The sequence below is a fragment of the Lithobates pipiens genome, unplaced genomic scaffold (genome assembly GCF_037356315.1).
Source record: "Lithobates pipiens isolate NorthernLeopardFrog02 unplaced genomic scaffold, aLitPip1_a1.2 Scaffold_8, whole genome shotgun sequence".
NCBI lineage: Eukaryota > Metazoa > Chordata > Amphibia > Anura > Ranidae > Lithobates > Lithobates pipiens.
Genome location: NW_027507903.1, coordinates 57,918,873 through 57,943,248, shown reverse-complemented (window position 1 = coordinate 57,943,248; position 24,376 = coordinate 57,918,873). Strand labels below are relative to the sequence as shown.

The window sequence follows — 24,376 nt, the reverse complement described above, 5'->3', positions numbered from 1 at the left end:
TCCAAAATTACATAGTATGTGTGATGATAAATTACACATCCACAATTGAGGTATTGTGAAGCAAAGTCTGTGAACACAGGTGTGCATAAATAAAATGACAGGGAGCAGTAGATCTCTTTCATGTTGCTAGGCAGAACAGGGAAATGCCTTGTTTACATAGACATTTCCCCATTCTGCCGCTCCATGATACGATCACGGGACACCAGTGGACATCGAGTTCGTGGTCACGAAGATGCATGGCGCACATGCGCCCACAATGCCGTAGATTAAAAGGGACGCACCTGTACGCCCATTTGCACAGCTGTGCCACTGAGCCGATGTATATCGACGTACGCTGGTCTGCATGTGTTTACAATAAAATTGATAAAAATAAAGAAAACGATTGAAGTCATAAAAATTCTATTTTTTTATTTTTTTTATAATCATTGAATTATATCCAGTGTGTGTTTACTCCACATATCATGACAGCATTCCTGAGGAAAGATTCATCCCCCCACCGGATGTTGCTAGGATTGTAAAAGCCTAAGCGCCCTTGGACACAACAAAGAGCTGCATTTAGCACGATGTTTCGTTGCAAACAGCAGCCATCGTTCAAAAGAGCATGGTTAAATAGAGCCTTGGCCTACTGATTGTATGAATTTGTACATACATGCTGTAGTCCATGCACCCACAAAATATGCTTTAATAGGAAACGAGCAGATTTTTTTTAAAGACATGCTTAAACCTCATAACAAAGATCATTAAAAATGAGCTCTTTTATTATGCTTGCTTTCTGCATACACAATGTAGACATATAGCCAACTTGAATAAAATAGTTGTTTTTGAGATGATGACCACTTTGGCCAGGTGTATGTAATGTATAGCACAACTACAACAACAAGGCCAATATAATGTACAACATAGCATACAGTATACTGTATGGTGTAGTTGTTAAGAGTATGTAAGGTAAAACAGAGTTTATTAAGTGCAGTGATAGGAGTATGTAACATGCAGAATGCAGTGCTTCGGAGTTTGTACTGTATGACACGTTGTACAGACTGCAATAGTCAAGATTTTGAAACATACAACATAAAGTATGGGATGCAGGGTTCATGAGTATATAACCTACAGCAAAGTGTATAGAGTGTTGTGTACTAGCCACACTCTGATGACATCAGTATTCACACAACTTTATTGTTCCAAGTCCACCCAGTCTGAGCCTCACTTCCTTGTGATCTTGTTCTGGAACAGTAAGATTGTGTGAAGGCTGTTATCATTGGAGTACAATTGGTTTGTTTATTTGACTTAGGGAGTGCTGATGAACTCTATTGTCCAGTATCTATAGCCACAGGAACAGAGAGACCTTTAATGTATGGGGCAGTCTCACCTCCCACTGACTTCAAATGTATGGGGCAGTTTTCATCTCTTGAACTCCACAGTATGGTGCAGTATTCTTCCCACTAACCTTCAGTGTATGGAGAGCCTTCCTTCCGCTGACCTCCTGTGTATAGGTCATTCTTCCTCCTGCTGACCTCCTATGCATATGACAGTCTTCTTCTTGCTGACCTCCAGTGTATGGGTCAGTCTTTTTCCTTCTGACCTCCAATATATGGAGCAATCTTCCTCCCGCTGACCTCCAATATGTGGGGCAGTCTTCCTCCTGTTGGCTTGCAATGTTTGAAACATCCAATATTTGGAAGACTTTTTCATACATTGAGGTGGGCTAGAGGAAGACTGCTTCAAGCATACCAATAGAAGAGGGTTGGGACTTTAAATGAAGCACCCAAAGGTGCCTCCATCCCGGTAATGAATAAAAAAAGGAGAAGGAAATTGGGACTTTGAATGAAGCAATTGAATAGTGGAGGTGAGTTACAATATAAAACGTATTTTATTTATTAAATACTCTCAAAGCATTAAATCATTGTTAATATCGTATATATACACATATAGTGTGCACAAAAACTGAACATGGTAAACAAAGTACATACATACAACACATGATCGGAGTAATGAATATACAGATTGATACAAGAGGGCATGTACATGCCAATAGCACCATGCCCGATGCTGGCATGTACGCCTACATGGTATATGTACATCTGTCAAAAAATATAGAGACATCATAAAGTCTAGTAATAATGAATAAATAAATATCAGTTCGTATGAGGTGTAACTGCAGCATCAAGTAAAGCTCTACGCGTTTCATGGGTATTCCCAATCGTCAGGAGCAGATGCGGCAGACATTCCTATGGAATATATATAAAAAGGGATGTAAAGAACTGAATTCTAAGTAAAAAATACTCAAAATAATTGTATACGTATGAATGGTTGACCAGCAACACTCACCAAACCTGACCACAACCACAGCTAGGAGTGGCCAGCCAAGGGTCAGGCGAGAATACAAACCCCACGCGGGAGCTGAGGCGGCATAAAAACAAGGATGCAGCACAGGATGGTATCAGGGCATAAGCAGTATGAATAGAATCTCCATGTGGCAAAGAATTGGGTCTACTGAGTGGAACAAGGATATCTAGAAACAAAATGTTTAAAGTATATGTGTAATTATAACAGTGACATATTCTAAATAATGATTTTATATGAGTGAAAGTGTCAGGTTGTGAAGGTCTGAGAGTGTGAAAAAAGCCACAAGGGGTTTGGACAATATAAGAGAAGTGCAAGAGGAATGTGAGAGTATCAGTGTGAAAAAGTATGTGAATCAAAAAAGAATAAGAAAAACCGAAAAGTCTAAAACAAGTGGGAAGGTGATGGGAAGTAAAACTTAAAAGTAAATGAGAAAAAAGAGAAGGCAAGAAAAAGTGAATCTGGTACAAGAGAAAAACTAACCCCAATGCTGCATAAAAGCACCACCAGCAACCAACGTAGCCGGTGTGCAATCCCCCAGCGGCAGACCGGTCATATGAACAGCCCACTGCACTGGGGGATGTGAATATATGCCGCCAATGCCACATCAGTGGACCAATGGGGGAGAACCAACCGCACCTGAACCAAGTAATCACTCAGTGGCAGGTGCGCAAGCTCCCCATACAGGAACACAGGATGTTAGGGACAGGCGTCGGCGCAATGGCGCCAAAACTGATGTAATGTGCACGATACACCCGCCGTTACACCCACAGCATGACAGACGAGGCGCCGATGCACGGAGGGGCACGCGCCCTCTCCTCCCAAACGTAATACGTGTAAGGGGAGGAGAGGGAGGGTCCACTGAGCGCATCCTGAACTGGTGGGTGAAACTCCCTTTCATTCACCGAACTCCTTTTAACCATGCTAGGACTTATGTGAACCGAGCCTTAAAGAGAAAGTAAACCCTGATGGGTTTACATCTTCTTTGATTTCCTGCAAAGGTAAAGCATAATGGACTACTATGCATCGCATAGTAGTCCATTATGTGTCACTTACCTGACACAGGAACCAGCGAAGTCACCGCTGTCCCCTTGTGTACGGAGCCTCCATCTTCTCGGTGGGTCTCGCTGCTCCGGCGCTGTCATTCGAAGCCGCGATGATGCCGCGCCGTAGACAGCGGTGCCTGTGTTTTGGCAAATATCTCCTAAACCGTGTAGGGCTGAAACAACTAATCGATTATGAAATTAATCGATTACTATTTTCATAATCGATTAATCGGCCAGTAACATAATGGGGTTAAAAACAAAATGAGCCCTTTATAGTGCAAAAAGAGCAAATAATCGCTGCTGTGAATATTACTTTCACTATTCTACAGTAAAAAAATTAACTCCTTACAGTAGTGATTATCTGATTTTTTTTGTACTATAAAGGGCTAATTTTAGTTTTTTTAACCCCATTATGTTTCTAAATGTCTTAGACCTGGTTCACATCTGTGTGTTTATTGGTGCTTTTTGCAGAAATGCACTACAGTTCATTTACATGGTTTCCTATGGGACACGTTCATATCTGAAAGGGTCAGGGACTTTTAACGCAAAATGGTGCTTTATTGATTCAATATACTTCAATGGAAAAGCTGCAGAAAAGCATGTAATGCGTTTTTGCAGCAATTTGTGTTTTTTAATCTGCCCAAAAAAAGAGCAAAAATGCAAATTGCAGTAAAATCATGTGCGCAAAAATCAAAACGTACAGCAAAAAGCGCTGCAGAAACGGATCAAAAGCAAACTGCATAGGTGTGCACCGAGCCTTATGCTGACCACACAGATCAATTTTTAAGATGAGAATATTCAGACGAAAAATCTTTGTACATTTGCTGAATGAAAGTATTTTGTTTGAAATTTTCACTTGTTTTTAACATTCTGTTTTTAAAATTAATGTAATTTCTGAACGAAAACCACATACACTATCTGTCTGAAAATTCCTTTGCCTAAGAAGTTTTCTATTATTTCCAAATTGTCCCCTCACTGTGGTTGAAAATGAACGTCAATTTGACCCACTTTTTTTTTTTTTTAAAGGTTATTTACCGATTAATCGAAACAATAATCGGCCAACTAATTGATTATGAAAATAATCGTTAGTTGCAGCCTTTAAAACCGTGTAGGTTTAGGAGATATTTCTTGGACCTACAGGTAAGCTTTAATCTAGGCTTACCTGTAGGTCAAAGTGGTTTGTAAGGGTTTGCTAACACTGCTCCTTAAAGTGGTTGTAAAGTATCCCAGAGGTAATGAAAGTTTATGAAAACTTTATCTTTATTTTTATTTTTTTCCGTAATTCATAAAAATATATTGTGTGAGGGACTGATAGGTGCCTTTGAACATTTTTCTATTTATTTTCTATTACTATACATTCAATGTCTTTGTATGTCTGTGTGTGTGTTTGTGTGTATATGTATCACTAGTGCAGGTTCTTATTTTATTTCAAACTTTTCCATCACAGAAATATGAGCATGAGTGGAAGAAATTGGGCTTTATTTTTGTGATTTATAAGGGCTCCCAAAATTACAACTAAATAACAACTACAGGCAGCATTTCTCAAAACATTATAGTTAAATAATTTTAGTAGGAAATTGATGGTAATTCCATTTTTTTAAAATTTTTATTTATTTTTATGGTAAAAGAAGTAAAATAATTTGCCACCTCCCTCCTTTTGCTTTTATGGGCAACTCCAAAACACAATCAATAGTTGGTTGGTTCAAAGCAGTGCAATCAGGAGAGTTGCAGTCTACAGGGTGCTTTGTTTTTTATTCACCTGGAAAATTAGGGAATGTTTAGATTGATGTAGAATTGGACTATTTTTGTTGTTCAGCCTCCCACTTTTGTGGTTCCCGTGAGCTCCCTACTAATCTGCTTTCTTGAGCTGAGAAGAAATCAGAGGTTTTCAAAGGCTAGGGCTGTTTTACATTTGCTTCTCAATAAGAGAAATTCACCAACTACGGAGCCTCTAGAGCTAGGGTCAATCAACAGAAACAACTGGACAATACTGCTTATCTGAAGGTATTTCTGCTTTTTCAGTGAGTTGTACTGTTTGGGTTTAGAATTTGAAGTTTTTAAATAGTATGTTTTTGTTTTTTGTTTTTTTCCTCAATTACAGTTCTTTATTATACCAAAAAATTATGTTCATTACAGAGGTAATAACTTATGATTATACATAGGGTATCCATAGGTAATTTCTAATACAGTTATATGGTTTTGATATTCAAAACGAAACACTATATCATATTAACGTATTATTGCGTAGATCATCTAACGTTAAGTTAGGAAGAACTAGGGAAACAAGGATACTTGAGGAAAAGGAGAAGATGATAAAAAGGGAGGAGTAGAAAACAAAAAGATGAGCAGACATCTAATGCCGCGTACACACGAGCGGATTGTATGGCGTACTTAGTCCGTCATACAATCCGACAGACAATCCGTCGTAGTTTCCACTGAACGGACTTGACCACACACGGATACACAAACAGTCCGTCGAAAGCTTGCGCGATGACGTGTACAGCACGTACGACGGGACTAGAAATAGGAAGTCCAAGACACAGCAAAGCACCCTTCCGCCGTGTAAATCCTTTCTGGGCATGCGCCATTCTTAGTCCGTCGAACTAGCATACTGACGATCGTATTGTCCGCTGAAACCAAAGTACGACGGACAGATTTTTGGAAAATCCGAAATCATTAATATTTCGGACTGCACGCTGAAAAAGTCTGCTGAAGCCCACACACGAGCGGATTGTCCGCTGAAATGTGTTTCAACGGACTAAGTATGTCAAACAGTTCGACCGTGTGTACGCGGCATAAGAGAATAGGTTTGTCATTTATAATTTCCGTTATAACGATATAGTGTATCTGGATAAAGGGGGACTTTTATCTCGGAGTGGAAAGAAAGGTTCTATGTATGTAAGCAATCTTATGTGAGTATCCATGTCTAAACCAGCAGGAAGGGCCAAAGCAGAGGAAGTCTGTAGTAAGTCACACGGATATTGGTCCACTTAGTGTGTGTTAGCAAATAGGAGTTCATATTTGGTGTGAATATTGAAGGTTTCTAGCACTGATAATAATGAAAGGGCATCTTTTTGTTTGCACATGCTCACCACTGATAGCCTAACAGTGTGTGTGATAAAGGTCTGTGCCTTGTAGGGCCATGATTCAATTCCTATTCTGAAGAGGGCCAATGCCTGTTTAGGGGTACAGGAGATATAAATACCTGAACCGATGAAAAACTTTTTTCCAAAAGGTAACTTTTCACTGCTCCACCAAATATGTTGCAGAAAACCAATTTGTCCACAGTATGTAGGATTTTTCTTTTTGTGCAATCTCCCAGTGAGCGTTACATCTGGAGGTCTTGTACTGCCTCATACTGTTGCTGGACCATTAAAGTAAACTCAAGTTCTTTCCATAGTCGGTAGTTTGGAAGATTAGAGCTGGAGAGAAGTTGATAGGTGAGTATGATCCCCTTCGGTTTATATCTGCAGCCATTATACAAAGTTAACAGCCTTCCTTACCCTTTACTTTTGAGATGTATAAAAATATTAACTTTGAAGAGATTGGTAAAAAAATACCTGCAAAGGACATCGTAAGCAGTAAAAGTTTGTTGAATGGTTTATAGTTGTTAACATAGTAAATATCCAGGTGTTTAAGAATCGGGGCTATGGAGACTAATGGGATATGTCGATAGATAGTTGAGCTACATACTATGTACTGATGTGGCCAGTAAATGCCACACCTTCAGTGTAGCTCAATGCAGCTATTACAGTTTTCATGTAGAATCTACTGGGTAATCGACCGAGCAATGGAGCACATTTCAGATCAACAGAGGGAGCAGCCATTTCAGTTTGAGCTTTTGTTTGAGTCAGAAGCCCACCATTGATATTGCAGTGAAGGGGAAGGTGGCCATGCGCACAAAGACAAACAATTTATAGTAGATTTAGAGTAGAACTATAAGCAAAACATTTTATATGTTCATTTTGTATAGAGTAAGGAAAGGTTATAACCCCTGTCAGATATTTTTTATTTATTTTTTTGGCCCCCCAGGTCACCAGAACTAGTGTCCTCGTTGGAAGAGTTCTCTATTATTTTCAGGGGACAACACGAAATTTGGAGATTTTTTTTTTTACTTTTACTTTAAATTTCAATGATAATGGTAAAAGAACAAATAGAGAGGGCGACTCTCCCCAATGGGAGCACAGACAGCAATAAAAACCTGACGGCTGTTCTAACCCATCTCCACTCTATCCAAAATTAAATAAAAATTGCCTTTAGTTATACTTTAAGCTGAGGTGTTTGATGTATTTTTTTAAGGGAGATTTTTTTCCTTTTCCAGAAGTAGTTTTGCAAAGCAGGTAAGGAATGCAAAGAATTCTTTAGGGAAATCAATTTGTTATTGGCATGAAATTGTGATCTGTACTGACAGCACATTCTGAAATTAGGCCCCTTTCACACATGCGGACAGTATGTCCGTATTTCATCCATCTGTTTGCGGATGAAATACGAACATAAAAGAGAAACGAAGGGGTAAAGGTGTGCTATGGACCCTAGATATATTAGTAAAAATACACTTATAAGTGAACATCCAAAACACAGTAAGTAAAGAATAATTAAAATGAGATGAAATGAAATAAAAATGAAATAAAATAAATAAAAAATATAAATGCAAAATGCCAAACAGATACCCTAGTGGTGAAAAACAGGGGCTGCCACTACCTTTTTAAATCACCCAAAAGGTGAATAGCGTAAATGTATGTCAAAGGTGGTAGTCACGGCGCACACCTGCTGCTACTTATACTAATTACAAGTATTCGCTAATCAATTTGTTATATGTGTACCCAATTTTGTGTGAATATGTGAAAAAATAAAAAAATGTGACATAAAGATATATACGTAATGAGGTCTTGCGTGAAAAATGTGGAAATATGAAAATATTCTGATAACCAATAAAGTCACTAACAATATGGGCAAAGGTATTGAAATTATTCTGTGCCTAGTGCACAATATTTTTAGTAAAGTGCACAATGCTCCTAAAAAATACTGATATAAATACTGTTAAAGAAGTGTTTAGTGCAAAGCATTGATTACAAAGTGCTCATTAAAAAGTGCGTAGTGCTCCAAAAAATTCCTGAAAAAATGCTGGAAAGACAAAAGGTACTACTTGCTTGTTTAAAATGTCAAAATGTAATTACACTCTTTATGCGATTGTAAAATCGCTAAGTGTAGACGTGCGGTAAAAGAGTTGAGAAAAAAGCTAAAAAATTAATTTATGTAGAAAGTCCAATGCCAGAATACAATAAAGTTTCAATAAAACTCCAATAAAATCCAATAAAAGTTCTTCTTAAACAAAAAATTCTTCTTAAACAAAAGTGACAGTGTGCTTCAAGATTCCTGGATAGCAACCGGTGCGATTGTGGTGTAAAAGGCAGTAATCCGCACTCACCAGCTCCCCATCCCCTTATGGGGTTAATGTTCCTTCACAGTGTGAGCTCCTGTGTCGCTATGTTTAGCTGGTCCGGTTAGGTATCCAGGGATTTCCTCATAAAAAGTAAGATGGGGCAAACATAGTGTGGATCCGATCCCCATAGAGGAGAGCAGAGAGCTGACAGGGCGGTCCCTGCTCAGTGTGCGGAGACCGCCCTGTCCGCCGCCGGCTCAGCGGGGACAATGGAGCAATCCCAGCTGAGCGAGTGGATCATCACGGGGCGGATCATTACTGATCCTCCCCGTGTGAAAGGGGCCTTACTTTGTTATGGAACCTATGGCAGAGGCCATTGGCTTTAACTAGGGCAAAAATGAATATGGCTCAGGGGCTCCCCGTTCTAGTGCCATTGGTAAGTCACAGAGCTATAATATCACTATTTTTATTTCTAGGAACTGAACATTCCTGGCCACCTTTCTGATTAAAAAATATACATAGCAAGTGTTTTTAATCATGGAATCACAATGAAACATGAGCTTTTTATATTTTTATTTCCAAATGAGCCCCATCCATTGGGTGGTCTAATTTTAGGACTAGGCTAGGGTCCATGTAGTAATCCGTTTTTAATGACAAGTCTCCTCTATGAAAACAGGAAGTCTATTCCCTTAAAAGGGAATCTTTTAACATGCTTAAAGTGGAAGCCATGCAAAAAATCAAAATCTTTAGACTCCACTGATCTAACACTAACCTATCTAGCCATGTAAAGAAGAAAATGAGTATACATACCATTTTTTTGAAGGCGTTCCGACCTGACTGGATGACACGCTGAGATGTCATCCGTGGCTTTGTTGTGGAAGCGGGTGCAGAGGACACTGGCGACAACGGAAGCCCCATAGTAAGTTTGTGGGTGACATCACTTCCCATTAATTTCATAGCCGTTGTCCTGCGTGTCCTCTACAGAGCTACCGCTGCTGGAGATCAGGTCAGATCGGGTTAAATAAAAGGTATGTATACAGATTTTTTTTCTTTACAGTGCTAGACAAGTAAATGTTAGATTGGTGGTGTCTATAGATGCAGGGATTTTCGTTTTTCATAGACTTCCACTTTAAATACTAGGAGATGTTGCTTTTGATTGTCTAGCTGTTTAGTCTTTCTAGGCCTGTAAAGTTGAAACTTTTTAGCTTCACTGTGGGTGATATTACTGCCCTAGGACTAGTAAGCACACCAAGAGTCATAGAATGGCAGCACCCATCTGAGGCTTTCCACATAGAGCCTTTCCTTCACAAGAAATATAGATCTAAGGGCTAGATAACCCTTGTTTTTCAAAAAGTGCAGTTTTATTTGCATACTTTGTGTAAATTTAAGGCCTAACTCCATGGAAAAAAAAATAAAAAATCCCCCCCCCCCCCATAATGCAAAGATTAATTGCTTGTAATTTCTAGAGGATTTCAGAACAGGATGCTTCACTTATCTGTCTCCCCATTCCAGATGGCTCCGGAACTCTCTTCCTCTGCACTAATCTCTGGTCTGTGGACAGAACTGCTGTGTCCTCATGTATAATACAGGGTCATTGTATTGTACAGTTTGGGGGTTGGGGTGCAAAGGGTGCCTGTAGCAGCACAAAGAGCTGCAAGGGCCCTGCTTAAGTGAGGTATAAGATATGTTTTCTTTTCCTCCTTAATCCTCTACCCCTAGACATAACAAGCAATTAACCCAAACAGTGAGGAGGGGGAGTATCTGACCCAGTGCAAGGGTGGATTTTTACCTTTTCATGGAGTTGGTGGCTCTAAAGGTACAAGTTTTTTTTAAACTTGGTGAAACTAAAGTCTCTTTTTTTTTTCTTTAAATATAACAAACATGTCATACTTACCTGCTCTGTGAAATGGTTTTGCACAGAGCCGCCCACATCCTCCTCTTCCCGGGTCTCTCTTCGGTGCTCCTGGCCCCTCCCTCCTGTCGAGTACCCCCACAGCAAGCAGCTTGCTATGGGGGAACCCGAACCAAGTCGCAGCTCTGTGTGTCCATTCAGGCACAGGGCCGTCACCTCTCTCTGCGCGGTCATGCTATACTGTACCCAAATGAAATTTTTTATCTTTTCGTTCGCACAAATAGAGCTTTCGTTTGGTGGTATTTATTCACTACTCCGTTTTTTTTTTTTTTTTTTTTTTTTTGCGATATAAACGAAAAAAGAGCGTAAATTTGGAAAAAAAACAAAACAATATTTTCTTCTTTCTATTTTAAAGAAAATCCAATAAAATCGAATTTTGTCATAAATTTAAGCCAAAATCTATTCTGCTACATGTTTTTGGTAAAAAAAATTTCCATTAAGTGTATAATAATTGGTTTGTGTGATCACGTCCAGATGTATGCAAATGATCATGTACAGTTGTGCGAAGGTGATCACGGACGTATGTGTGCAGATAATCATGTGATTTTTAGTGGGACATATGTGGGGGACAGGTGTTTTTATTATTCGGGGACATGTGTTTTGGGGATATGAGTTTTTCCGGGTCACACGAGCACATCGGGATTGCGCCGCTGCCCAGGCCCGTGCGCGCGATCCCCCCCTTCCTGAACGTCCACTCAGAAGGAGAGAGCGCCCACCTGGCTTTTTCTGTACATTGACCAGATGGGAAGTAGTTAAGCATGATGTTCATGCATTTTCTACGAAGAGAAAGTATTTCCTGTACATATAAACTCAAAAAAAAAAAAAAAAAACACCCATATGCTTGCTTCCGAAAATGTCCAAAAAGGGTGTTTTAGACCTTGTACACACAGTCGGACATTTCGACAACCAAATCCGTCGGATTTTGTCCGAAACTGTTGCATACACACAGTCAGACAAAGTTGTCAGAAAATCCGATCGTACTTAACGTGATGACGTTATTTTGTTACAACGGGACTAGGTTCAAGCTAGTAGCCAATAGCTTTGGTCTAGGAATTTGATCTGAGCATGCGTGGCACTTTGTCTGATCGGAATTCTCTACACATGATCGGACAAAGTCCGATCGGAGCATGTTGTCAGAAAATTTTATAGACAAGTTGGAAAACTTGGTCCGTTGGATACTCCGATGGAGCCCACACACTGTCGGATCATCCAACAACACGGTCCTATCGGACGTTGTCCGTTGGAATATCCGGCCGTGTGTACAAGGGCTTAAAGGTTCGAATTCTCCGACTTTTTTTTTATAGACATCCGCAAATAATTTTAAAACCATTTGCAAAATGGATGCAGCCAAACAATCACTGTTTCAAAGAGATGTTTGCCTGACTTAAATCATGTAATGAGGGCATCACGTCATCATCATCCATCTACTCTCTCTTTGTGTCTCTTTAATGAAAACGATTTTTTTAATGAAAGGTTTCATAATGGTAAAACCAAATGTTCTATTAGGAAAAATGTTAAATAATTTCCAGGTTTTCTACTATCTCGAGCTGTTTTGAAACAGTTTGTTTCATATAATGTTTTTCTGTTTTACTATCCTAATAAATACCATATTCCAGCTACTGTTGGTCATGTAATTTGTAGCCTAGAAGACTTTTAGTGAAAGCTATAATGTAAACTAGCAACATAGTTTAAATATACAGAAGTTTAACTTTACAGGCACTATTTATTTTTAGGCCCAACTTCAGCCAAAATGTTTTATTTCATCTTTGAGTGGGTAGGGGATTAGAGCCCCTTTGTCTGTTGAGAAGATTTCACTGCCAACACGTTTTTAGTAGAGTGGCGAAGGGTTCGAATTTCTGCCAATGTTTTTGTTGTTTTCTGTGCTTGCTTGTCGCACTGACAGTCACGTGACCATATCCTATGATCATATCCTGCTATCACCGGGACAGGAATTGAGAGGAAATCTCCCAAAACATACCGGGGATGGTCAGACGGAAAGGAAACCCTGACAGAATTTTTAACTCTTCCCAATTTTTCCAAAACAAAAATATCAGTACGCATGTGCCGATGACATCAGAGCTGATACAGTGAATATCTCCTAAATGGTGCAAGTTTAGGAGATATCCATGGTACCTACAGGTAAGCCTTATTATAGGCTTACTTGTAGGTAAAAGAGGTGGATAAGGGTTTACAACCACTTTAAAGTCTATTTGTAGGTAAAACTCTTTTTTTTAAATTATTTATTTCTTTTTCGTTTTCGGTAGATTGGAGAAAAGTTAGAACTTTCTTCAAGTTTTTATTGTTGCAAAAACAAATAGTGTTGTGCTGTTAATGTTCCTGTTTAATTAAAAAAAATGCAGTGCTCCCACAATATTTATAGTTAAAGTGCCTTATAAATGCCAAACAATTCATATAAACTGTATACACAAGTGCAGACATATTAGGGCTGCAACTAAGGCTGCTTTCACACTGGGGCGGTATTCAGGCGTTACAGCGCTAAAAATAGCGGCTGTGTAGCGCCTGAAAAAAACCGGCCCCTTTCACTCCAGTGTGAAAGCCGGAGGGCTTTCACACTGGAGCGATGCGCTGGCAGGACGGTGAAAAAAGTCCTGCTAGCCGCATCTTTGGAGCGGTGAAGGAGCGGTGTATTCACCGCTCCTACCCATTGAAATCAATGGGACACCGTGGCAATACCGCTGGCAAAGCGCCGCTGCAGCGGCGCTTTGCGGGCGGGTTTAACCCTTTTTCGGCCGCTAGCGGGGGTTAAAACCACCCCGCTAGCGCCCGCAGACCGCCGCTAAAACGACGGAAAAGCGTGTATTTAAAGAAAAAAATAAAAAAGACTTAAAACGCTTTTTTTTTTACAGATTTTCAGACAGGACTGTAATATTATGCATGTCAAACTCCCTTGTCATAGGGGTGAGGTGACCCCTTGATGCAACCTGTGCCTGCTGTCACTTATGCTGGCCATACACAAACAATTTTAAAAACATTTGTTCAATTTTCTAATAATTAGTGGGGTCAAATCAACATTTGTTTGCGACCACATTGATGGGAAAATTTGTAGGAGCAGGATAGAAAACTTTTTTTTTTATGTAGTTTTTGTTCAGAAATTACATTTCTTTTTAAAATTGAATGTCAAAAGAAAGAGAAATGTACAAAGAATATTCGTACGAATATTCTCCTCCGAAAAGCCAGCATAAGACATTTAGTAGCAGCAGCAAGTTTTTTTTTTTTTTACCTGTCATGATGGAGGTAAAAAACACAAATTGGCGCTTTATAGTACAAAAACAGCAGATAGTCACTACTATAAGGGGTTCATTTATTATGGGAAGTCGTAATAATATAAGTAATTTATTATATATATATATATATATATATATATATATATATATATAATATATATATAAAAATAAGTAGTACTAAAGGATGAGACTTTTTTCATGAATATGATCATTTTAAATATAATGCACAATGCTGGTAAACTTTAAATGTAATTGTAAAGTCTTGTATTATCTCCAGGCTCTCAGCCTTCTACCTCCTCTGGGTTAAGAAGCTGATCTTCCCTGCACAGAGCCCTTAAAGTCATTATAAACATAGGATTTTTTTATTTTCAAACAACAAACTTGTTATGCTTACCTGCTCTGTGTAATGGTTTTGCACAGAGCATCCCTGATTCTCCTCTTCTGGGGTCCCCCGCCAGATCTTTTGGCTCCTCCTTTCCTTGGGTTGCCCCTATAGCAAGCCGAAAACTATAGTATAGAGTGCCCCTATAGCAAGGTAAAAAATACTTCTGACTTTAGAATCACTCACTTTCTTCTCCTGCTCAGGACTACATGTCCCATGAGGCATTGCTCCTCACACTTCCACAAGCTCTCAGGCACTTACTGACATGCATGGATGGTGTACTGGGCTGTATGTGTGCTGCACTGTATTTTCTGATATAAAAAATGCATTCTGTATGCAGGACAGCTAATCGACTGACCAACTGATCAATTATGAAAATAGTTGACAACTATTTTCATAATCGATTATGCCGATTAGTTTTTGTCAGCCCTAAAACATATACAATAAAAAACTCATATATAAACAGATAAAGTGCTGAATTAATAATGCCAACTGAAAGTTCATTCAGATGCCAAAATCGGCAAGTGTGGCATAACTAGTTCTTTAATAACAGCAGAGGAGAGTCCCCAATTCCAATTCCAATGCCTGTGATGGGGATAGGGATGCACATGTGTTAGTTTCTATTTTAAATAGTGTTCCAGGTGATCAATCCACAGAGCTCCACCTCCATACCAAAGATGGACGCTTTCCAGACATAAAGACCTCTATTCTAGGGTCTAATTATACATCCGTGAGCATAGCCCCACTACGGGCATAACAGTATGACTCCCCTCACAGGGTCATAGCAGACAAAACATTCAAGGAATCTCCAAGACGTACAACCAGTGAAATATCCAGCACCATACATCATCCAGGCACATACGGAAAGAGGAATAAGGTCGCTTTGTTAAAATGGTAATCTACGTGCAGGTAAAATTAAAACATCAGGCATCCAGTTTGTAAATCGTCCTGCACCCCGGCGGGCATGCGGACATCACTGCCTCTACCTCCTACCCAATGTAGGTTTCGTCTCAAGACGTTGTCACTGGGGCATTGGAGATCTCCAACATGTTTATATAAAGATTGTTATGAATTTTATACGTGTTTAACTCTATGCTTAGTGGGTTATCTTGTTTTTTGTTCCTACTGGGGAGATTCACTCTTCTATTTGCAATGGTGACAATTGTCACAGTGAGACAGTGAAGTTAAGAGCCCTTTTACATGGCTGCCTGTGCGTTAGCAGAAAAGCGACACTCGTTTCAGCGGCGCTTTATCACTGTTTAAGCTGTGCTTTTTGGCTGCTAGCAGGTCACTTTTAACCCCAAAGAAGGGGTTAAAAAATGCCCACGTTGCTGTGCTTCCCAAGTGCTTTGCAATGGGAGGGGTATTTTGGGAGTGCTGTATACACCACTCCCAAACCGCCCCAAAGATTCTGCAGGACTTTTTGCAACATCCCGAAAGCACTCCGCCCGGGTGTGAAAGCACTCAGGCTTTCACATTTGGGCGGCATGGGAGGCAGTCTTCAGGCACTTCCTGGCGCTATTTCTAGCGCTAAAAGGCCTGAAAACTGCCTCAGTGTGAAAGGGCTCTAAAGGAAACCCGTACTGACAGAAGAAGGGAGTTCTGGTTTCCCTTGTTGCATACATCTTCCAGGTCAGTAACTCAGAAGTAATAGACTAGCATGAGTTCCAGGCAACTAGTTTTTTGCTGAACAAGGTCTGTACCGGTAGTCTCTCTTTATTGCTCTTCATATTGCTCTTCATTTTTTTTCTTTTAATGACAGGTAAAATATATGCTAAAGCCTACAAAATAAAGGAGCCCCTCTCTTCCAAATCCATCCCTGTTTTCTCTAAAACGGCAAATCTGTTTTAAGAAAAAAGTCTACAACCGGCCATATATGGATTAAAATGTGGCTGGTTCAGCAGGGACTGGCGAAACTTCGATCCATGTATGGGCAGGTTGCTTGTACACATACCGATTGACTTGTGTACAACCGGCCTGTCTGTTTTTTTTCTCTGAACGATCAGTCCTGCTGGGTATAGGTGGAAATATCGATCACTGTATCCTGACGGTGGGAAAGACTCCCTGCTGTCAGAATAACGTACCACAGCAGGAAGGATTCTCCCACCCATATCGAATGTGTGGATGGCGGAATTGGATCATATTTTTGCAATTGGTTGAATGAAAAAAAAAAAAAAAAGAGATCAATGTGTTGTCTAACTAAAACTTATATGTTAATCTTTTACCCTTGTGATGTTTTTTATGCACCAGGGAACACATGGGCATCTGTTTAATTGAGGTTCTCTTGTGTTTGTCCTAGAATTGAGCAGTTTGCACAGCTATACAGCCAGAAGGTGGGGATCAAATCTACCGTATTGCTGAAGACACTTTGGGGAGATTTCTATCTGAATGCCAAAGCCAAGAAGATCATGAAGGGAGCCCAGGTAAAAGTCAGCTCATTACAGATGAGTTTAATTGTGTCTTTTAGTGGGCCTCAGGTATGAAAGTGCCTAAAACAAGAGCATGTCTAAACATTCTTGTTTCTAAGCAGTCCATAAAGATTAGATAGAATCAGTTTGCTATAACAAAGGATATGTTAACCAAACATTTCATATTCCTGATATGTACTTGTTGTACCATGTACAGAATTCAAGCTAATGGGGTGTGCAATACTGCATTTGGCCAGAGGTGCGGGGGGGGGGAATGCCTGTGACGCTCGGAGCAGTTCTGAGTCATTTGGAAATACTCAGAATCACATGGAAATACTCCCTTCCCGAGTGTTTCAGAGGCTTTTCGAGTTCAGCTGAGCTGTCCCCAGGTTTATACGAGACTCTCTGGCGCCCCCCACCTCTGGTGACATGCTGTATTGCATGCAATAGAAGTCAATGCTGAACGAATTATCTTTGTTTCCATTGACTTCTATGCTTTGGATTACAAGCATTTTCCTGGAACGGATTATGCTCATAATCCAAGGTTCCACTGTATCCTCTTCTCTTTGCATTACCACCTTTGTGTAAAATATCTGCTGATCCTGCCAGTCCCCCTGCTCTCCTGTTTCAGACTGACCTCGTTAGGCGTGGTCAGTTTTCTGGGTGTGCTGGGAGAACAACCTGCCTGTCCTCCAATGATCAGACTTCTGCTGATAATCGAAGAGCAAACACCACTCCAGGTGAAAAGAAGGACATCACAGACCCACAATACAAAAAGACAGCAGCATGGTTAACCACTTTACGACCGGCGCACGACGATGTACGTCCCATTTTTGAAGAGGGATATCTCATTAACGGCAGCAGCTGCTGCCACAACCAAGATATCTATCTCTTCAGGCCGGTCGTGTGTACAATAATGGTGGTCTCTGCGGCGGGTTCGCCGCGAGATCGCCGTTATCGGTGGCGGGAGAGGTGCCATCCCCCCTCCCGCCGTTCTCTCGCGCCCTCCGCCACTTACCAGAGCCGCCGGTACCTGCCTTCTCTGTGGTATGGAGATGAGTGAGGCTAAGATGGTCCCCACCCGTCTCTATACCATAGCAGGGCGGAAGTGATGTCCAAACGTCACTTCCGCCCATACCTCTTAAAGACACATTTTTTCAATGTAATTTTTTCCAAATGACATTTTTTTCGTATTGCATTTAAGTCCAAATATGAGATCTGAGGACTTTTAGACCCCAGATCTAATATTTAAGAGGACCTGTCATGCTTTTTTTCTATTACAAGGGATGTTTACATTCCTTGTAATAGGAATAAAAGTGATCCATTTTTTTTTTTTTAAACAGTGTAAAAATAAATAAAATCAAGTAAAATAAAAAAAATTTAAACACCCCGTCCCAGCAAGCTCGTGCGCAGAAGCGAACGCATATGTGAATAGCGCCCACGTATGAAAACAGTAGTCAAACCACACATGTGAGGTATCGCCGTGATCGGTAGAGCGAGAGCAATAATTCTATCCCCATAACTCCTCTGTAACGCAAAACATGCAACCTGTAGAATTTTTTAAATGATGCTTTTGGAGATTTTTGAGGGTAAAAGTTTGATGCCATTCCACAAGCGGGCGCAATTTTGAAGCGTGGCATATTGGGTATCAATTTACTTGAGGTAACATTATTTTTCACAGTATAAAAAAAATTGGGCTAATTTTACTGTTGTCTTATTTTTTTTATTCAAAAAAGTGAATTTTTTCCAAAAAAAGTGCGCTTGTAAGACCGCTACGCAAATACGGTGTGAAAAAAAGTATTGTAATGACTGCCATTTTATTCTCTAGGGTGTTAGATAAAAAACAATATATAATATTTGGGGGTTCCAAGTAATTTTCTAGCAAAAAAAAAAATTGTTTTAAACATGTAAAAACCTAATCTGAAAAAGAGGCTCGGTTCTTAAGTGGTTGATGCGTTTCATGAATCCTAACGTTGAATAACAATAAAGCTCCTTTTTTTATACAATAAAGATAATTTTTCTGAAGTCAACCTTTCTTCCAAATCAGTCTTCTGCTGACACACACAACCAGTTACCGGGAAGATCAGTGTGCTGTTTCTTCTTCACCCTCAGCTCTCTTGTGTAGCTGAGCACAGAGATTATGTGATCACTTATTAAATAAAAAAAAATAAAAAAAAGGAAAGAAAATGGCATCTATAATGTAAAATATAATTTATAATGTTTTTTGAAAGGTTTACTTCAGTCAAACAGAAATTTGAACCATAAAATGACGCAGCGCCTGTTATTTTTTTTTTAGTGTTGACGGCTTCAGTCCTGAATAGGGTATATTTCTGAAAAGATGGGGCAGTGTGGCAGAAGGCGGTGATGGGGCTAGGTTAGATTTGGGTGAGGAATTAAGCGTGCTAGATGTTAGGGTGCAGGTTTCAGTGCTAGGATGAGGATAAGTGTTAAAGCTTCTATTTAAAAGTAATTATAAAGGTTACATTTTTTTTTTGTTTTAAAATAACAAACATGTTACACTTACTTGCTCTGTGCAAATGTTTTGTAGAGAGCAGCCCTGATCTTCCTCTCTTGGCTCCCCTGCCAGCGCTCCTGGCTCCTCCTTCCAGCTGTTTGCTATGGGGGCACGCGTGCGTGCTTGCTCCCGAGCCATGCTCTGTGTCTTCGTAAGACACACTGAGTTGGGCTCGGCCCTACCCACCACTCCCTCCTCACTGTCTCTGATTGACAGCAGCAGGAGCCAATGGCTCCTGCTGCTGTATCTTAACCAATGAGGAGCGAGAGCCTTGACTAATGGCACACATCGTAGGATCGAGATCAGGCCCCGTCAAGTGTTTAGGGCAGTGATGGCGAACCTTGGCACCCCAGATGTTTTGGAACTACATTTCCCATGATGCTCAAATACACTGCAGAGTGCATGAGCATCATGGGATATGTAGTTCCAAAACATCTGGGGTGCCAAGGTTCGCCATCACTGGTTTAGGGGAACTGCGGGGAAAGCTCAATGCAGCAGATTTTTTTACCTTTCTGCATAGAAAACCTAAAAATAGAAAACAAATGCAGCTACCACATCTAAGAATTGGTAAGCAACAATATATTTCATTTTTGTTTTTGAGCTTAATCTCTTGCCAACCGCTAACAGTACATTTACTGCTAGCAGGAGGCACAGCAATGTTCTGGTACATTGCAAGCCACTCCCTGGTTTTCAGGTGCACATTCCCTCTACTGACCTGTGCTGTGATTGGACACCACATGAATTTGTTAGCAGGTTACAGCCAATGATTTTGGGTGGCCACAGCTGATCAGCAGGTATACAATCGCAGCACAGATTTCTGTGTTAAAAACACACAGAACACTGAGCACAGAACAGGGATCTGGCTCTTTTTTCTCCATGAAATCAACTCAGTTGAGAGAGAAAAGACAGTCAGATCCTGTGCATAAATCAGCACACACATACTTGTTAGGCACACAGTTAACCCCTTTTATTGCCCTTGTGATCACTGCTGTCACCCTTTAGTGCCATTAGTACAGTGTGTGGTATACACTATCACTGATCACTGTATTAGTGTCACTAGTGATATCAGTGTGAGTTATTGTCCTTCCCAGCCAGTGTCATTTAGTGCCAGATTGCCCGCCATCCTATTACAGACACACTACAAGTCGCTGATCACAGCCGTATATTGTCTATAGCTGCATAAATTCCAGTATATATACAGTTGTGCTCAAAGGTTTACATACCCTGTCAGAATTTGTCATTTTTCAGAGAATATGAATGATAACACAAAACCTTTTCTTTCACTAATGGTTAGTGTTTGGCTGAAACCATTTATTATCAATCAACTGTGTTTACTCTTTTTAAATCATAATGACAACAGAAACTAGCTAAATGACCCTGATCAAAAGTTTACATACCCCAGTTCTTCATACCCTGTATTGCCCCCTTTAACCTCAATGTCAGCTTGAAGTCTTTTGTGGTATTTGTGGATGAGGCACTTTATCTTCTTAGATGGTATATCTGCCCATTCCTCTTGGTAAAAAGCCTCCAGTTCCTGTAAATTCTTGGGCTGTCTTGCATGAACTGCAGGTTTGAGATCTCCCCAAAGTGGCTCAATGATATTGAGGTCAGGAGACTGAGATGGTCACTTGAGAACTTTACTTTATTCTGCTGTAGCCAATGACAGGTCGACTTGGCCTTGTGTTTTGGATCATTGTCATGTTGGAATGTCCAAGTACGTCCCATGCACAGCTTCCTGGCTGATGAATACAAATGTTCCTCCAGTATTTTTTTGATAACGTACTGCATTCATCTTGCCATCAATTTTGGCCAAATTTCCTGTTATGGAATGGTGTACCTTTCATCATAGGCCTTGTTGACTACTCTCCAAATGTAGTGTTTATGGCTGTGGCCAAAAAGCTTAATTTTGGTCTCATCTCTCCAAATGACTTTGTGCCAGAAGGTTTGAGGCTTGTCTCTGTGCTGTTTGGCATATTGTAAGCAGGATACTTTGTGGCATTTGCGTAGTAATGGCTTCCTTCTGGAGACTGGACCATGCAGACCATCTTTCTTCAAGTACATCTTGCAACAGCCACACCGCATGTTTTCAGAGAGTCCTGTATTTCACCTGAAGTTATTTGTGGGTTTCTCTTTGCATCCCAAACTATTTTCCTGGCCGTTGTGGCTGAAATTTTAGTTGGTCTACCTGACCATGGTTTGGTTTCAACAGAACACCTAATTTTCCACTTCTTGATTAAAGTTTGAACATTGCTGATTGGCATTCTCAATTCCTTGGATATCTTTTTATATCACTTTCCTGTTTTATACAGTTCAACTACCTTTTCCCGCAGATCCTTTGACAATTATTTTGCTTTCCCAATAACCCAGAAACGTCAGTGCAGCACTGGATGGAAGATGCAAGGGTCTGTCAGAAGTCCAGAAACTCATTGACCTTTTATACACACACACAAATTACACACAAACAGATCACAGGTGAGGATGGTTACCTTTAATAGCCATTCAAACCCCTTTGTGTAAACTTGTGTTCATGTTATCAGGCCAAAATCACCAGGGTATGTAAACTTTTGATTAGGGACATTTGGGTAGTTTTTGTTGCGATTATGATTTAAAAAGAGTAAACACAGTTGATGGATATTAAATGGCTTCAGCCAAACACTAACCATGAGTGAAAGAATTTTTTTGTGTTATCATTCATATTCTCTGAAAAATGGGCAAGAAATCATAAATTCTGCCAGGGTATGTAAAATGAGCACAACTGTACTACAGTTTGTAGACGCTATAACTTTCACACAAACCATATATTCACTTGTTGGGATTTTTATTTATTTTTTTGCCAAAGACGTAGCAGAATACCCTTTGGCCTAAATTTATGAAGAAGTTTGATTTTATTGGATATGTTTTATAACATAATAAGGAAGTAGAAAATATATATTTTTTTCAAATTTTTTTTGTCTTTTTTTTCATTTATATAATAATAAAAAAATAGAAACCCCCTTAGGGGTGAAATACCACCAAAAGAAAGCTCTATTTGTGGAAAAAAAAGTTATCAATTTAATTTGCGTACAGCGTTGCATGACTGCGCAATTGCCAGTTAAAGCATCAAAGTGCCCTGGTCATGAAGGAGGTAAAACCTTCCGGAGGTCAAGTGGTTAATGCCACTTTAAGAGAAATAATAGGATTCGAGGTTATTTCGGGTATGGTGAAAAATATTGCTAGATTTAGTGGATGGTTAATTTGTTTTCAGTCCGGCAAGCTTCAGGGACAGGTTTTCGATGTTGAGGAATTCTATGATTTGCATTGCCTTAAACCAAGTTTTTTTTTTTTTTTTTTTCTGAACCATCAATCTTTCCTGATCCTATTAATGTGTGTGTTTTTACTGTGCTCTTTGCATGTTAGTACTTATTTTTTTTTTTCTCCTGGATTATTAAGATTGTATCTTTAAATGAAGAATGTCTCTATGATTGGACTGCTTTTAAGGCTTTACCTTTGATGTTTGTGTGAATGAAATGGTGTATCTAGTATTTTTCTTTTTACACTAATGGTTTCTTAGAGTGGCAACCAGTGTTACTATAAGCTGCAAGCTAAATTTGTGGTGATTGATGACTTCTGTAAATGGCCTTTGTCACCATTCTGGTAAAAATAGCAGCGCTAATGTTTTCCGTGGAGATTTCTTATTTATGTGGCCTGAAGCCCAAGTCTAGATCTGTGTATGGCAAACAGTACTGAACAAAGCCTGTATATAAGAGGACATGTGTTTTTTCTCATGTCCCTAAGAGCGAATCCTCCTTTAAAAACACATTTAATTTGGCTTCTTTTGTATTCTTGCAGCAAAGATCTGCATAAGAAATGACTGCAGAACACCTATCCTTACTGGGCGACAAATGTGATCATATATATTCACATACCATGGCTTCCACACAAGTAAAAGATTTTTGTTCTCATTTTTATGCCGCGTACACACGATCGCACGTTCCGACCACATAATCCATGGGATTTTTTCCAATGGATGTTGGCTCAAACTTGTCTTGCATACACACGGTCTCACAAATTTGTCGGAATTTCCGAACGTCAAGAACGCGGTGACGTACAACACATACGAAGAGCCATAGTTACATAGTCAAGTTGAAAAAAGACACAAGTCCATGCAGTTGAGCCAAGAAAAATGAAGTTGAATAGCTGGTGCGGCTCTTCTGCTTGATTCCGAGCACGCGTGGAACTTTGTGCGTCAGAATTGTGCGTACACGATCGGAATTTCTGCGAACTGATTTTGTCGTCGGAAAATTTGAGAACCAGATCTCGAATTTTGTGTGACGGAAATTCCAATGGAAACTGTCTGATGGAGCCTACACATGTTCGAAATTTCCAACAACAAGCTCCGATCGTACATTTGCCGTCGGAAAGTCTGACCGTGTGTACGCGGCATTAGAATATTTTTTTTTTCTTGAAATAGTACCAATTCATTGGTTTAGAAAATGTGATGGTGTTTTTCATGTCCTGCATGTATTTTAGTATGGATACCTTCTAGTATGGATACCTTCTTTAAAGCGTTATTAAACCCCAAAACAATAATTTTATTATATTGCAGCTTACCAATTCTTAGATGTGATGGCTGCATAAGTTTTCTTCTTTAGGCTTCTTTTCTATATTTTAACTACTTACCAACTGAATCAGATATACAACTGAATAAGATATACAGTGGCAAGGTGGCTCTCCTGCACTGGATCATATATCCAGTACGTGATCTGGCACTTCCGGGTAGGGGGCGTGCACGTCGCCGACTCCATGGCTATGCTGTGATTAGACACCTCACATGCCGACACACGCTGATCGGCAAGGAGAGACACAGAATCAGAGCTCTATTCTGTCAGCAGGGATCCGCTGGAGTTTCTTTCCTTGCAATACAGGGAAAGAGCAGGGTTCAATATTGATTTGTGTATAGAATGCTTTGTGCACTGGTGTGCAGTCATGTTGGAAGAGGAAGGGGCCATCCCCAATCTGTTCCCACAAAGTTGGGAGCATGAAATTGTCGAAAATGTCTTGTTATGCTGACGCCTTAAGAAGTTTCCTTAACTGGAACTAGGGGGCCAAACCCAACCCATGAAAAACAAGCCCACACCATAATCCCCTCTCCATCAAATGATTTGT

At 39.9% G+C, this 24,376-nt stretch overlaps 1 protein-coding gene across 1 annotated transcript in view; it reads left to right on the top strand.

Annotated features, from left to right (window-relative positions):
• The window catches only part of EFL1 (elongation factor like GTPase 1), a 558,006-nt gene that overhangs the window by 47,120 nt on the left and 486,510 nt on the right, over positions 1-24,376 (top strand). The window contains exon 8 of the mRNA XM_077472758.1: positions 16,608-16,731. Coding sequence (XP_077328884.1) covers positions 16,608-16,731 — 124 coding nt within the window. The remainder of the gene's footprint in view (positions 1-16,607; positions 16,732-24,376) is intronic.